This window comes from Amyelois transitella, chromosome 17, assembly GCF_032362555.1.
Source record: "Amyelois transitella isolate CPQ chromosome 17, ilAmyTran1.1, whole genome shotgun sequence".
Lineage (NCBI taxonomy): Eukaryota > Metazoa > Arthropoda > Insecta > Lepidoptera > Pyralidae > Amyelois > Amyelois transitella.
In genome coordinates, this window is record NC_083520.1 from 5,177,342 (window position 1) to 5,192,656 (window position 15,315).

The following is a 15,315-nucleotide window of genomic DNA, read 5'->3' on the forward strand; positions in this document are numbered from 1 at the left end:
AAATTTGCGTATTTACATACATACATCATTTTCAATGTAGACACATTCTGAAGGTCAATAGTACTCACTTCGTCAGATATTAGAAAAAAATATTTCAATTTTATAATTGATTCGAACATGGATATTCAGTCCCTAATGCCTAATATTGGTGCCTGTTGTTCATAATTACAAAAGCGACCTAATGTCTAACCTACACTTATTATTTAGAGGTTCATCGCAACTCAAGAATAATGTTGCGACACTCTAGGTAAGTAAAAGACATTAATAAAATTTATTCGTTGTTAATTTAAGATTAAACATATTTGTTATTTTTATTTTGCTGCTTTTTTATACAGTACAATATTTTATGATTATATTATATATGGGTATTTCCATAATACTTTGGACCTTTATCAAATTGTATTCTTTTATAGATCGGGAAGTATTGGGAAGGGCTCAAACTCCGAGAATGTTTGCACAAAAGAAGGATATTTAAAAGATAATCCAACTAAAAAGAAGGAAAACTTTTTCAAAGAATATCTCGTAGATTACTCAAGCAATTCTAATCTGCATGGACTTAGATACATCGGAGAAAAGGAACGAACTCATATCGAAAGGTAATATGTACCTTAAAAATACCTGTATAATTAGTATGTAAATAATTATTATTTAAAAATAAAAGACATACATTTTTTTAGAGTATTTTGGTTGTTTGCCTTCATATGTGGAAGTGTGTTATGTGCTGGATTGATCATGAAGACTTATATGAAGTGGACATCGACCCCAGTGATTGTAACTTTTGCTGAGAAAACCACTCCTACTTGGCAGGTACGTAGCTGAATATTATATCGAATAGTGTTAAAAATACTTATATTACGCATGCAAAGATGTATCTTGCATGCGTGATGCTTGCTTGTGTTTTGAGTAACTCCTCAATGTATGCTTAGCTTCGGACATCTTCGTCTCTGGAGAGAAGTTAGGATTTGTTTCAAATTTAAATATGTATGGATTGGCAAAACTAAAAAAATCGGCAACGTAAAATAGACAATATTTTTTGTTATTTCGTAGTTGTGATACAAGGTCCGCGACATAGATTACATTGTCATTATAAACTACGTCAACGATGTCTCAATGTATAAATTTTATCTTCTTCTTTAATTCCAATTCTGCATGTTTCTGCGACGCTCATTAAAACTACAGCAGACACCTGCCCTTACAAATTTGTTATTTCAACAAGTTCAACCATAAATATTTAATTTTTATTTTTATATTCTTGCTTATTTATTGAATCTATTGATTACTTTTTTTCGTCAACAGATTCCTTATCCTGCAATAACCATGTGTCTCGAATCTAAATCAAGGGCGACGATTTTCAATTTCACACAAAATTATTATCTTTACAATAACTCTTTAGATCGTGCTAATATGACGGAAGAAAAGTAAGTGTCGCTTTTTTATTTCCTTCTGAAAAAAATGTTGTTTCTAAGACTGAAATGAATCAATATATTTACTAAGAGGACTCAACAATAAACTGATAATTGTAAAGTTAAGGAAAGAGAGTACCTCTCGGACCCGTGATGAAATGAGTGAGATGTTTTTCACCCATTTCATCTCGGCCGATTGTCCGAAAAACCTATTTAAGAACATAAGGTGTAGGAAGCCGTTAGATAACGCAAATTTATAAACATTCGGGCTTTCAGGAATGTCTATGTATTGTAGTGGACTTTTGACTGGTAGGGCTTTAAACTGAAAATTAACAGTCACGTTCTTACAGGCGAAATATGGTCGAAGATTTGACTCTGGTTTGTGACGACCACCTGGCCTCTCCAACGGGCAGGGAATTTAGTGACGGCAGTGAAACCGTTGCCAATTTGCAAAACGTAAGGTTTTGAAATCATTATTTTCTAACCATCAATGACTGACAATGTACAGCCGTAGCTACTGGGCCGTGGGATGCAAAAAATTAAGATGTTTGTTCCTCCATAAGTATTATCGAAATTTCCACGAAACAATCGAAAAACGGCATAAACATATGTAAAAGTCTCTGCTTTAGATAGCACTTGGAGGTCTTCAAACGAACTCTAGTCAAGGCAAAATCTGGTAACTTATAGAATATTGGCCTTAATTTCCCTAAGAAATATTTAAAAACGGAAAATTAAATGGGATTTTTAATTTTACGCAACCGGGACATGATTTTGTAGTTTTGATTGCTTAAAAACCTAAGGTGGATTACAGCAGATAGCCGATAATAAAAACTATTTCCAAACCTTTCATGGCAATCCCACCTAATAATAAATGGGCAAAAAGTTTGTTTGTTATCTCTTTACGCGTCATCTACTGAAAAAAACAAAAAACTTCTTAAAATTTTGCGTATTTATAATTAAGAGTATGGAGAAGGACATATTTCATCCTTTTTAAAACTATAGTTTTTGTGAGATTTGTGAAAAACCTGCATTCTTTCGTCTGGCGCAAAATTCGGGCGGGCGAAGCTACGGATAAAAGTTAGTAATGTATAAAGAACGAGTGAAAAAAATAATCTTTTAGGATTAGCTAATATGGCCGTGGTCTTCGAGTCTTTTTGTAGTGTAATACAATAATTATGACAAATAAAGAACTTTTTGATACTTTCAGGTGACCACAAATGCGAGTTCAACTTTCTTCGTGTGTAAATTCAAGGATCGCACGACGGAATACTGCGATACTTTGAACGCTCGTGTCCTCACTGACGAAGGGGTGTGCTTTAGTTTCAATATTCTGAGGCCTGAGGATTTATTCAGAACTGAGAAGTAAGAGTTTCATTAATCAGTGTAGGTCTTCTACAACTTCATCTTCCTGACGTTAATCTGACTCCTTACCTCTGTGGAGATGAGACAGAGTGTGTCTTTTCACTTTGATCCTGGTTTGCGTGGGTTATAGACGATGAAAATGAATAACTGTAAAAACTTGTTGATAAAATTTTGTTTTTGTCTATAAGAAATTCATAGTTAACTTGAGTATTTTATATTTTATTTAGTTTACACAAAGATTACAGTTACATAGAACATGATATTGAAGCCAATTCTTGGAGTTTGGAAGACGGATATTCGCCTGATTTGCCACTAGACACTTACCCTTACCGAGGCGCTGTAAGTATCGAGTTTTTTTTCTTAACCTCGAAGAAATTATTAATGACTTTATCCGTGCTTTAAGTTTACTTTCGAATTTGTGAAATTATATAAAGCGGTATGATTATTTTATAAGGGCGGTCCTTCTTATTTCTTTACTTGAAAAATATTATGATTTCAGGGTCACACTGCTAAAGCGGGAGTGGTGTTTTTGATGCAGACTGACGCAAAAGATTTAGATTACCTTTGCAAAGAATCCATTCAAGGGTTTAAGGTATTTAAATTAGCTCAACCTCTCATTACTTATTTTTATGAGATGATGATGGATGTTTTAACTATATAACCAGAATTCGTAACTTCAAAATATATATAGTATCGTTGAATTAGTATTTCATAATTGTATGGCAGTAGGTTTGTTAGTACTTTTTGACCACCGCAAAGCGGAGTGAGCGAAGATTTAACTTCTACAATGTAGGTTAGAGTAGATTTTAACAACAGGGTTTTATGACGGTAGCCCCCCGCAATAAATAAATAAAGGTTTAACAATTCTATCTAGGTTATTCTATCTATATCACACAAAATGGAGCAAACAAAGTTTCAAACTTGTATTTTTGCCTTATAGCCTTATAAATAGGGAACCCACTGACCGTAGACATAATCTGTGTAAACAGTTTTGTGGAATAAAATTATGTTATAAATAGGGAACCCACTGACCGTAGGTACATAATCTGTGTAAACAATTTTGTGGAATAAAATTATGTTATAAATAAATAAAAAACGTACATCCTCCCAAACTTTCGAAATTATTGGTTAATGGTTTAACAACTTTCATTAAAATCTCAGATCTTGGTACACAATCCAGCAGAGTTTCCCAGGCTGAATGACATTTATTTTCGAGCGTCATTGAAACAGGAAATAGTTATAGCTGTAACTCCCAAGATGATAACCACAGCGGATGGATTGCGAGATTATGACTCTGAGAGGTCAGAAATTATGTTATTTTTTAGTTTTTTAAAAAGAGTTAATTTTTGTCTATGTACCAACATAAAGTACATAATTATCCATACTAATTTTATAAACGTAACATATTTGTCCGTCTTCATGTTAAAACCACTAAACCGATCTCTTTGAAATTTTGCTTATATATAGATAGTGTATCCTATATCTTACATATCTCGAGATTAGATTTGTCATACCTTTTGTCTATCCCTAAAGAGAGTGCATTAGGTAATCAGTCGACTATACTACTGCCTTCGTCTAGGACCAAAGAACTCTACTATAAGAAAAAAAACATTTTTCATATTTCTTAGAGTTAACTTTATAACCGATTTTTTTTACTTTTCTTGTTACTCTGTAAAACGATTTTGCTTTGTAGTATTTAAATGATATCTTTTACATTTCAGGCGACAGTGTTTCTTTTCAGATGAAAGATATTTACGTTACTTCAAAGTGTACACTCAGACGAACTGTGAATTAGAATGTTTGACCAACTTCACTTATTCCCGTTGTGGATGTGTGCACTTTGGAATGCCGCGTAAGAGAAATAATATTTATAGTACAAATATCTGTGTTCATCATAGTTCGCTCCTTTAGTCAAATCGGGAACATCTATCTATCTGTTTTCTTCATGTCACATTATTCTTACAGATGATTCTAGTATGAAAGTGTGCAATACAGCAAAGGTGAAGTGTATGAAAAATGCTAGATGTAAGCATATTAAAATTTCTTATTTTAATTTTAAAATTATCGCATTTACACAAAAAAATGGCACTACTCTATACTATTATTTTCAATTTCAGCGGAATTTTCGGTAGTGGGAGTAAAGCAAGTTTTAGAACAAAATTCACAGGAGGAAACCATAGACGAAGCCGCTCGGTTGGCAGCTAGCTGCAACTGCTTACCCGGGTGCAGCTCTCTGACATATGAAGCGGAGACTTCTCAGGCTGATTATGACTTTAAGCAGCTCTGTAAGGCTTATAGAGTCGGAATTAACGAGGAAGTGGACGAAAAGTAAGGAAAATTATCAATAATATAGTAAAAAATACCTTCAAATAAAAACTACAAGGAATAAACGAGCTACGCCGTAGACTCGTGGCTCGTAGACGTACATTTTGTAGATGACCAAAGTATCGCTTACGATTTCGTGCTACGTCGTAGACATCTACCTATCTGTTTGTTTATTATATTGCGTGAAGAACAGTGTGTGCACGTACTCATTCGAATAGTAAAAAGTGAAGTAAAAAGAATTTATTCATAAAACTCCATAACAAAAAACAAGAATATGTACAAATTAGGCAGGTAGTATGGTGTTCCCGAAAGGGTACACCCTCAGCATAATGTGTAAGCTTTTCAATAATCTTTTATGTGCATTAGGTACCTATATCATTATAACTAGTTATGTGCATAATAAGTCGCGGTATCGAAACGAAAATTATACGAGTCATCATACTCCTGGTATTTGACCTGAGTTTGTCCTCAACCCATAGTAGGAGATCGAGGAACCCGGTGTCCGCCTTTGACCACGATCCTTGATTACGTATACTCGTACTAACCGTCCATTCTTTATTCAGGTCAATACTTACCTTAACCGTTTGGTTACCGAAATTAATTTTGTGATAAGACAATCTTTTTTCAGTTTGCTGATGACCCGACTATTAGTATTCTTCAAGGCGCCACAGTTCATCCAGTACAGACGCTCGGAGCTGTACGGCCAGACAGACTTCCTCGCCAACTGTGGCGGCCTGCTGGGGCTGTTCATGGGCTTCTCATTCTTGAGTCTAGCTGAAATTGTTTACTTTATAACACTAAGGTAAGCTTATTTCTTTTTGAATCTAGTGCGTCAACTGTTCTGTTATGTGATGGTACCAGATTGTTTGATTTTAGTACATATTAGCTGTTGCCCGCGACTTCATCCGCGTTTCCGTCGTTTTTTAAAAGGTCAATTAATTGGCGATTCTTTAAATTTCAACTTAGTGAAGGTTTCATACTCGCGAGATAATGTATGCGCCGTTCGGTGTCAGCTGTGAGTCGCAATTCTCGTTGTGAAGCAGTTTCAGCTTCTCGGGATAACACATGTTGTTCTCAGTAAATGGTAAGCCTTAGCTCTGGTTTAGAAGAGCTTTGAGATGCCCGAGATGTAGCTCGTCTCGCTCTGTCAGCTGCTTATCGCATCTCTCTTTCGGGAGAGGTTTCATTGGTTCGAGAAGTTGACGCACTAACTCTCATAGAGTTTAACAGATGTGCTCTTTCCTCTGCCGATTCTTAAAAACGCCTATTTCTCACTCTCTTAGCTTCTCTCGATTTCGATTTTACTATAAAGTTGAACTATAATGATTTTTAGGTGGAATTGATGCAGGCAAATGAAAATAAAACTAATATAAAAAGTGAATGTAAATTAGCCAAAACTTAGTTATATATATCTGAAAATCTATGCGTATATGCGTAACCTACTATACTAGTTAACCTAAAAAGAAATAAAATGTAAATTATTAATAATTTGTAATTTGAACGAATATTTAAACAATACCACAATCACTAATACCTATTTTATAAAATAACAACAAAAGGAATCTTAAAATAAATTATGAAACCGCGACCTTACGACCAAATATACAAAAATAATCGTTATGGATTATTTTTGTATATTTGCGTGAATTCTGAATCATGCTATAAAGCATCATTCCGTATTCACGCGCGATGGCTTATTATTAGTGATTATGATAGGAAGTGATTATAATTAGTATTTTTTTCGTGTATAGACTATGTTGCGTGGCGTATCAAAAGAAACGCAGCATTAAGAAGACAGAAACAGAAGATAAACAGATTCCTGAAATCGAAGACTCCAAACAAACAAATTAATGTGTCAGATCTTCTAGTAAGCATTTACACCAAACTATGTTAGTTATTTTTCTATTTCACAAAGTGTGATAACTATACTTACTTACTTGCACTTTACATGGTTAGTTGCTTTTCTTTTTACCTGCTTGTGATATCTTAATAAAAGTTGTTTAATTATTATTGTAGTAAAAATAAATAAATACGGGACAAATCTTTTATTGTTTCTTGTAATTAGGCAATGCCTGTGATTTGTAAGTAATAATACACTTGTCATAAAACAAAGAAAATTAACTTTTAATTTTATATTTTAATTTAAGACACTACTAGTGTTTGCTACTGTTTCGTAAAATTCATCAGACTCATTACTTTTATTTCTTCCCGACAAGCTATTGGAAATTCTGTAAAAAATATAAAGAAATTAAAGAAACATATCACAACTATAACAAATTATAAAAAACATACTCTTTCTTTCTCCTTAAACTCTGGAGAGGAGTTCGGGGTGCGCCTTTTCACAATATAATATAGGATGTATTTAATCATGTTTTATTTTTTATTCTTTATTATAACAATTACAATTTGTTAAGTACAATAGGCGGACTTAATGCTAATAGCATTATCTAACAGTCTACTATTGGGTTTAGCAGAGAACCTTGAATGAATAAATGAGAATGTTTTAACATGAATCGAATGAACCTGACACATATTGGATTACGGTAAAATCTGCATTAGATGAGTATGCTGACTCCCTTAGTCGCCTTTTACGGCATCCATTAAAAAGAGATGGAGAATGGACTTTTATTAAAACAGATAGTACCATACGACACAATACAAAAAAAACATTAATCAATATGAGTTCTTATTTTAGTTTCTTCTACTAAATAGTTGTTTAAGTCGTTCTATCCTTGGAGCTATGTCTAATGTCTTTAAAATTATAGGCTTAGTAAAGAAATATGTGTTTTATTACCGTCCAGAGACTATGTAGACGATTTTGACCAGACTTAGTAAAGACACGCCCAAAAATAGACCGAAAATTCCTCCGCAGTCGGCCAAGAAATCTATAACTCCATACATCTCCCGCCGCTGAGATGCTATGAATTGCGACGATTTGAAGAATACCTTCACCCGGGACATGAGAAAGCTAGAAAAAGTAGAAAATAAAATGTAATTACTTATAGTTCCAGAAGATGAGTGCTTGTGTAAACTTGGGACTGTATTATTAGGCCATAGGCTAGCAACCTGACACTGATCTGAATCTAATTGATTAATGATAAATCACAAAATTCTAATACTTAGCAAAAACATAAAAAAATATAGTAAAATGCCTATGAAACAATCTTACTTTTCGTTAATTCCATCCACGTCGCCTATTCTATAGGCTTTGCAAAGAGCCTTAAAATCATAGTTAGCTTGAGAGATCTCAGTTTCATACTCAATGGATGTGCAGGACGGTAGACAATTGCAATGCTTTCCTTGTTTCAAAATTGCATCCAATTCTTGTTCCATGAAATCATCTGAAACCAAATTATTGTATATACGAATATCAAGATTTTTTTAATTTGTCGTCATATTCTCTTTCCGTGCAGGTAATAAAAAACACTCTTTGAATCTCAATTCTATCAATTAGCTTATTTATACAGCTGAACGTGGCCTTTTGTCTTTCCGACATTGTCGGTTTTGTCTACCCCGTAAGGGTTAAAGACGTGATTATAAGTATATTTGTATGTATGTGTCATCAAAATTGCGTTCGGCCTTGTCGTATCTCTGAAAATATATAATAATTTGTTTGTCAAAGAATAGCACCATCACACCCAGTCATGGAGTAATGTAAGATGAGACAAAAATGAAGTGCTATAATCTTTTGTACTTACTGCGTGCTCCGTTCATACATTCAACTTTCCCAGTATTACAAACTTTCATTCCAGGACCACCTGTAACGAAAATGTTTTAATAAGGGCATCATCAGCGTTCGTATTGATTTACGTAAAATTAAAAACATTGATTTGGAACCGTGACAGACAGACGCTGTGATACAGCGACAGACACAGTGTTTTAATAGTGTAGATATAATATAGAAGTATAGTTTTATTCTTGAAAAAGGCGAAACTGCAGTGGTTAAGTGGAGACTACATTTTCCACTTGTCATGATCCCTGCATAATCTCGTATAATAACATAAACTTACGCGGCATCCCGATATGCACACATCCACATTTCGCATATGTATGGTTTGTCAAACACTCGAATTCGCAGTTTGATTGAGTATAGACTTTGAAGTAATGTAGGTATCGCTCCTGCGAGAAATAACACTGTCGTCTATAACAGAATTGAAAATAAATACTTTATCGCACATAATGAAAGGTGATTCATATATACAATCAGGTAATTATCCCATATGGGGTACGCAGAGCCAACTAGACTGAAAGGCCACGTTCAGCTGGTTGGCTTAATGATGGAATGAGATTCAAATTATGACAGGTTGTTACCAAATCGCCTTAAAAAAGAACCTTAAGTGTAAAGCCTCTTCCTTTTATTGACAGGTGATATAAACTGTATAAAACAAATACATATAAATTTATCTTAATTACCTTTCAGGAGGATAAGACCGTAAGGTTTCAGATGTTGTCAACATTTGTGGTTTGACTGCTACTACTGCTTCTTGATTGAAAGCAGTTCGAAAATACTGATGGGATATCCTTGGAAATTCTGAAGGACTATGCAAAAGAACCTTAAAATAAAAATTAAACATTTTTGGAATAATAGAAGAAACATTATTCTATTTCTTATATTTTCCAGGGCTTCTCCCGTTTGAGAGTTCCATAAAATGGTCTTGCCTATAGGTACCTACATACGTAGATATAATTACATCATTATCTCTTACGAGGTAGAAAGTGCTAACATTGTATGGCGCATTTGATTTTTTATAATCGAAATCATCTTGGAGGTTCCTCATTATGTCAGCTACATGGAGTCGCGATTGCTACTCTTCATGTTATTAATTAACTATTAGGGTCTTCAGTATTATTTCACCTTGGAACCTTGCACAGGACCTCGGCAAAGGTAGTCAATATCTCCTTTATTCTGATTTACCAAAAACACAAGGCCCATGTTAGCTCCATATCCCTGGAATTGTAAATATTACATAACTAAAAACAATTGATATCAAGCAAGTTTGACCTAAAAAAAATATAAAAAATTCGAAGGGTGCTTACCGATCCTCTTCGAGGGTAAGTATCTTTTCCTGTACCGTCAGCGTACCCAGACTCTGAATTCCAAGATGGCGATTTATTACTATGTTTTAAATATACGTAGTCACTATGTAAACTGAAAAATGAATCTTATATTTTAGGTACAAATTATTTAAACATACTAGTTAACAACACATGTCTGTTGTTTTTCTTGACAGAATTTATTACATACATACATACATACATAAAATCAAACCTCTTTCCCGGAGGGGTAGGCAGAGACTACCTCTTTCCACTTGTCACGATCTCTGCATACTTCCTTCGCTTCATCCACATTCATAACTCTCTTCATGCAAGAAGAACAGAATTTATTTGATAATATTATTGCGAGATAAATTTGGTAAATTAGTTAATTATACCTACGTATACCTACATCAGTTTAAATACTAATCGATGCTCTAACTGTAAGGGACAAGATCGTGAGGAAATCTGCACATTCAGGCAACTGGATGTGTAACCATGATCCAATATGAGTGACGGTTTCCCTGCCAAGGTTGTGGGGGTCGTATCGCTTGGAGTAAAAACCTGACCCACTTTATCCAGGATCCATGGTCAAGGGATCGGGCTCCTCTCTAGAATGGTGAGGTGTAATCGATATTATAGCCAGGAGAAAGAACAAGTTAATAATACTCATTCTAACTCTTACTTTTCCTTTCTAAAAATGTCATCAGCCCCTAACATATTGAAGGTGAAGCAAAATCCTTCTTCGGTTAGAATTGGTGAAAACAAGGCCGCACACGTGTCTGTTAATGCGTATTTCCATTTACACACGAAGAATGCTTCTTCGATCGTTGGTGCTACCTGTAAGACGAAATCTTATTAAACGTAATTTATCCAAATATTCTTAACCTAAGTATACTTAGTATTACGAATACGAAAGTCTATCTCACTGTCTGTTGCTCTTACATGGCAGTTAGATAGTAATAGTCTGAATTCAAACAAAGACTACATTAGGTACCTATAAGAGATAAAGGTTAAAAATAAAAAAGAAATCTTTAATTTATTTTTAGAACATTTTAATGTACTTATATCTTTATAAAAAACTAAATTATAACCCGAAGTTTTGAGAAAAATAAATTAGAAATATAGTTTTTACCTTTTCAAGATTTAATAGAGAATCTATTGGATTACTGAAATTTCTACCAATTGCTGAATTTAGATGGCTGTCACATACCAAGGTAAGATCTTCAAATATTTCAAGACTGAAAATTGAAAAGATTTTTGGATAAAGTAAAAGTATATTCTAAGGGTGAAACGGGAGTATTTAATAACAAAAACATCATTTAAACAAAAAATAATAATAAATAAAAATAATCCTCCAATGCGCCACATTAAGAGGCAACGTGCTCAGGACACTGGCATCGTTCCCTCGCTGTATGGCGAAGCCCATTGAGAGAAATGCTCTAGCCGTCAAAGGTAAAATATTGACGTATAGCATAGCTACTTACTCTTGGACAGACTTTTGGCGCGTGTTTCTGAATTATTATATAGGTGATAATTATTCGTAAAATTATATTTTGATGACATCGATTTGGTTTCCAAACAAACAGTCACTGCGGGAAATGGAATCTGCGAACACAGTTTTTGTGATAATGAGATTTTTCATAATATATGCTTCTACCACAAACAGTGCATGCTTTATTTTTTTTATAGTCTTTTTGTTATGTACGTTTTATATTTGATTATAATTTATGGACACGGAATAGATAGGTACATCAAGTAGGTACTTTTAATTTAAAGGGTAAAACATTACCTTTACGGCAATGTTTGATTAGATACTAGTATAATAAATATTACAAAGAAAATATAGAATTTCATAAGTTTCAAAATATTGAAATATTATTAGCATTATTTATGGTTTTTGTTAACCATATACTCGTATTCTAGTTTAGTCTATCTCAAATTATTAGGAAAAATATTCTTAGGTATTAACTTTGGTACCTAACTATTATTTGATTATCAAAACAATTACCACTTAAAATTACCTGATGTACAGGAACAAGAGCATCAGTATTTACAATAATGAGCGAGTTTTGGCTCCATTTGGTCCACAATTTATTTGCAAACAGGATACAAATTAATGTACTGCAAAATACTATTGTGAACCAGATACAACTGTAAAAAGAAGTTCGAACAATCACAATAAACAGTAAACTTATAGTTAGTTATATTCAGATACTATTATTGCACTTCCGCTGTAGATAATTTTTCACAACTACCTACCATGTTTAAACTGTAAGTTGTATTTAAGTAATCCATATAAACAGAAAATGTATTTTGATTTGTAATTCACAAAAGAGGATATTAACTGATATCAATGCGCAGCCCAAACTGCTTGGCGTAATTCAAAATTGGCATGAAAGCCTTTCTTATGTGGTCTATGGGTCCAAGAGAGCATGCCGATTTTCCGCGGTACACTCGGCAGTTAGAACATGCATTGATAATCAGTCAATCAGTGTCCTCTTTATCCATTAGGTATATAGATTTTAATAAAATAAATCAGGATAGAAGCATAAAGATTTTCTTTAAATTCAATTCAAGCATATGTTTTCGCTCTCACCTTACAATTATTCGATGCTTCTTGTTTCTATTATATTTAGACTCATCAAGGTTAGTATATGTAAAGTAATCTGTAAACAAATTTCTTACGATATCCGACCCTGACTCATCGCCCCTTAAAGTGTTTCTTCCATTTCTTGACCTAAATTACAAAGTTAATTATAAAATAATGTTAATCAACAACAATAATAAAGTTTAAAAGACTCGACGAATTTTCTGTAGCCCAGTAAATGATCCTCAAACCCAAAATTTACAGAATCAAGCTCTGTAAGTGACATTGGTACTTTTTGAAAAAGTGCTTTTTTCCTGATCAGTTAAATTTGACACCGTCGTCGTCTCAATATAAAGGAATGAATTAAATACAATGAAAATTAAGAAGTATAAAATCCTGTGCAATTAAGATTATCGACGTAGTTTTTCTAGTTAATTTGGCCAGATTTATTAAATTCTCATTGTGTGTACGTAAATCACTCCTTTCTCCCCGCTCTTGTTAAAATAATTAGAGACTGATGTACACGATTGTTAAATATACATAAAAGAGGATAAAACTTAACCTCTAGAAAATAAGTACTCACTAAATGTTCGCTTTTCAACTGGCGGAAATAACTTAAAAGTTTTAAATCTCCCTTTTACATTTGCGCATTAAGTAAACAGCTTTACGAGAGGGACATGAAAACAACGCCAAAACCAATGCAAGTGGCTTTGTATGATAGAAGACAATAAACAATGAGTTTTGAATCATCAACATGAATAAAAAAAAGTGAACTTACCTGTCTTCCAATATCATTGACATGATTTGAAGATTATTTGAATCTTACTCGTATACTTTTATTCATTTATTTTTCAAGATATTCGACATAGACGTCCGTTCCCTACAGTAATGACTGTTTGTCTATATTTTCAAACATTTTGCACACATCCTATCTATCTCAGTTATACAAGGTCATGTGATAACGTTTATAAAAATTAATATAGCTATTAAATTTAGCGCAAGAGTAATGTTCATCATTGCAAATGAAATGTTACAATAAATGATAATATTTTATTTGCTCGCAGATGAATTGTATCAAATTGTTTCATTAATGACAACGTTCAAATTCCAGAGAACCGCTTATTTTATTAAATAATATTTTATTATATATTATATATAAAATATATCTTATTTTATAAATTAATAAAAATATTTTGTCTGTGCATTTAGTATTTTTGGCTGAAATAGATAGAGGGACACTTAGAATGAATAATAGAAAGCAAAAATATATTTTTTTTTAATTTCTTGTCTATCTGTCTGTATGTATGATCACGATTATCTCCGAAAGTTCTGAACCGATTTATTTCAAACTTTAACCAGTTGCTTTGTTTTAACTCAGAAGAACATTTAAAGATTGTTTCATCAAAATCGGTTCATTAAAAAAAAGTGATCGACATTTGAATGAACTCAAGACATGAGTTTGCCTGCAAATAAGTTACGAAATTTAAAATTCAAAGTCATTTATCATTATACGACAGCATTATACCTATAACATATAAATATAAGTGAAAGGCGACTAAGGGATAGGCTTACAAACTTGGGATTCTTTTTAAGGCGATGGGCGAGCAACCTATCAATATTTGAATCTCCATTAAGCCAAATAGCTGAACGTGGCCACTCAGTCTTTTCAAGCCTGTTGGCTCTGTCTACCCCGCAAAGGATATAGACGTGACAATATGTATGTAGTCTATTTTAATTTCGACACCACCGCAACGGCCTCGATGTTTCAGTGGATGACACTGTGAACTTAACGGTCCGAGTTCGAGTCCTAACAAAAACAAGATATTATTATTTATTAAAAATATTTTTTTTTGTGTTGTTTGAGTATTTTATTTAAAAAAACTGAAAATCAAAATACTACATATAATAAAACGGTAAAAATATTTTGTCTGTTTATTTTATATTTTGACTGAAACGAATAGATAAATTTTTTTTACATTTTTTGTCTGTCTGTCTGTATCTGACTGTATGATTAAGATTCAACTTTACGCGGACGAAGTCGCGGGCAACAGCTAGTGTAAATATATAATTGAACATATTGAGTTCTGCTTGTCGTATTTATCATGTGCGTCAGTTTCTCCAAAAGTCCTAGATAGTAGCTACTTATCAGCCAAAATAAATATAAAAAAAAAGAAATACTTTATTTAATAAAACCATTTATTCATAAGATTATCTAGAGGTAACGAATATAATCTTGAAAAAAAAAACTAGTATATTCAGGCAACTGGATAAGTTCCTAATCATTATCCAATGTAGGTTGGGTTCTCCTGTAAAGCTTGCTGTGGTCAGACAGACAGGAGTCGCTTCGTGTAAAACACCGACTGACCCAATCCGGTCATAGGTGCATTCCGGGCTTCTCTCCAGAGAAGTCAGGACGACTGATGCCAGGAGGATAATTCATTTCACATTCATGGTAAATTAGAATAAATATTGTAACGATAATGATTAATAATATCATATGTTGTCATGGCACAGGTTGCTTAAAATATTCTCTCATCCGTGTAAGTATTACGTTATTGCGTGAACTGAACACCGAGCAATAACATCGTCCACAATAAACAG

At 33.2% G+C, this 15,315-nt stretch overlaps 3 protein-coding genes across 3 annotated transcripts; 1 reads left to right on the top strand and 2 right to left on the bottom strand.

Moving 5' to 3' along the window:
* Window positions 1-90: 90 nt before the first annotated feature.
* LOC106142201 (pickpocket protein 28) lies at window positions 91-5,933 on the top strand. Its single transcript, XM_060948935.1, has 13 exons — window positions 91-247; window positions 414-596; window positions 678-807; window positions 1,297-1,418; window positions 1,754-1,859; window positions 2,611-2,765; window positions 2,993-3,104; window positions 3,265-3,357; window positions 3,927-4,066; window positions 4,487-4,617; window positions 4,731-4,790; window positions 4,883-5,093; window positions 5,719-5,933. Exons 1-13 carry the CDS (start codon window positions 231-233, stop codon window positions 5,894-5,896), a joined length of 1,638 nt encoding a protein of 545 aa, XP_060804918.1. The 5' UTR covers window positions 91-230; the 3' UTR covers window positions 5,897-5,933.
* A 798-nt stretch (window positions 5,934-6,731) lies between these two features.
* LOC106142229 (pickpocket protein 28) lies at window positions 6,732-11,383 on the bottom strand. The gene is made up of 10 exons (XM_060948936.1): window positions 11,260-11,383; window positions 10,810-10,964; window positions 10,128-10,239; window positions 9,946-10,038; window positions 9,504-9,643; window positions 9,101-9,231; window positions 8,789-8,848; window positions 8,260-8,431; window positions 7,885-8,058; window positions 6,732-7,318 (listed from the first exon to the last, which is right to left on the bottom strand). The coding sequence occupies exons 2-10, from the start codon at window positions 10,842-10,844 to the stop codon at window positions 7,228-7,230; spliced, it is 1,008 nt and encodes a 335-aa protein (XP_060804919.1). The 5' UTR covers window positions 10,845-10,964; window positions 11,260-11,383; the 3' UTR covers window positions 6,732-7,227.
* A 205-nt stretch (window positions 11,384-11,588) lies between these two features.
* Window positions 11,589-13,651, bottom strand: LOC132902734 (uncharacterized). The gene is made up of 4 exons (XM_060948937.1): window positions 13,493-13,651; window positions 12,724-12,864; window positions 12,149-12,278; window positions 11,589-11,732 (listed from the first exon to the last, which is right to left on the bottom strand). Exons 1-4 carry the CDS (start codon window positions 13,513-13,515, stop codon window positions 11,604-11,606), a joined length of 423 nt encoding a protein of 140 aa, XP_060804920.1. The 5' UTR covers window positions 13,516-13,651; the 3' UTR covers window positions 11,589-11,603.
* Window positions 13,652-15,315: the final 1,664 nt, after the last annotated feature.

Bases quoted from the DNA above. Each gene is read 5' to 3' on its own strand.
- LOC106142201 (XM_060948935.1), top strand. The intron at 597-677 runs GTAATATGTACC...ACATTTTTTTAG, and splicing joins GAACGAACTCATATCGAAAG to AGTATTTTGGTTGTTTGCCT. The intron at 4,791-4,882 runs GTAAGCATATTA...TTTCAATTTCAG, and splicing joins GTGTATGAAAAATGCTAGAT to CGGAATTTTCGGTAGTGGGA.
- LOC106142229 (XM_060948936.1), bottom strand. From the start codon at position 10,844: ATGTTAGGGGCTGATGACATTTTTAGAAAGGAAAA. The intron at 10,240-10,809 runs GTAAGAGTTAGA...TTCATTTTTCAG, and splicing joins GACATTTTTAGAAAGGAAAA to TTTACATAGTGACTACGTAT. The intron at 8,059-8,259 runs GTAAGATTGTTT...TACTTTTTCTAG, and splicing joins GTGGATGGAATTAACGAAAA to CTTTCTCATGTCCCGGGTGA.
- LOC132902734 (XM_060948937.1), bottom strand. From the start codon at position 13,515: ATGTCAATGATATTGGAAGACAG. The intron at 12,865-13,492 runs GTAAGTTCACTT...TTTGTAATTTAG, and splicing joins TCAATGATATTGGAAGACAG to GTCAAGAAATGGAAGAAACA. The intron at 11,733-12,148 runs GTAATTTTAAGT...CTGTGTTCGCAG, and splicing joins CTCTTGTTCCTGTACATCAG to ATTCCATTTCCCGCAGTGAC.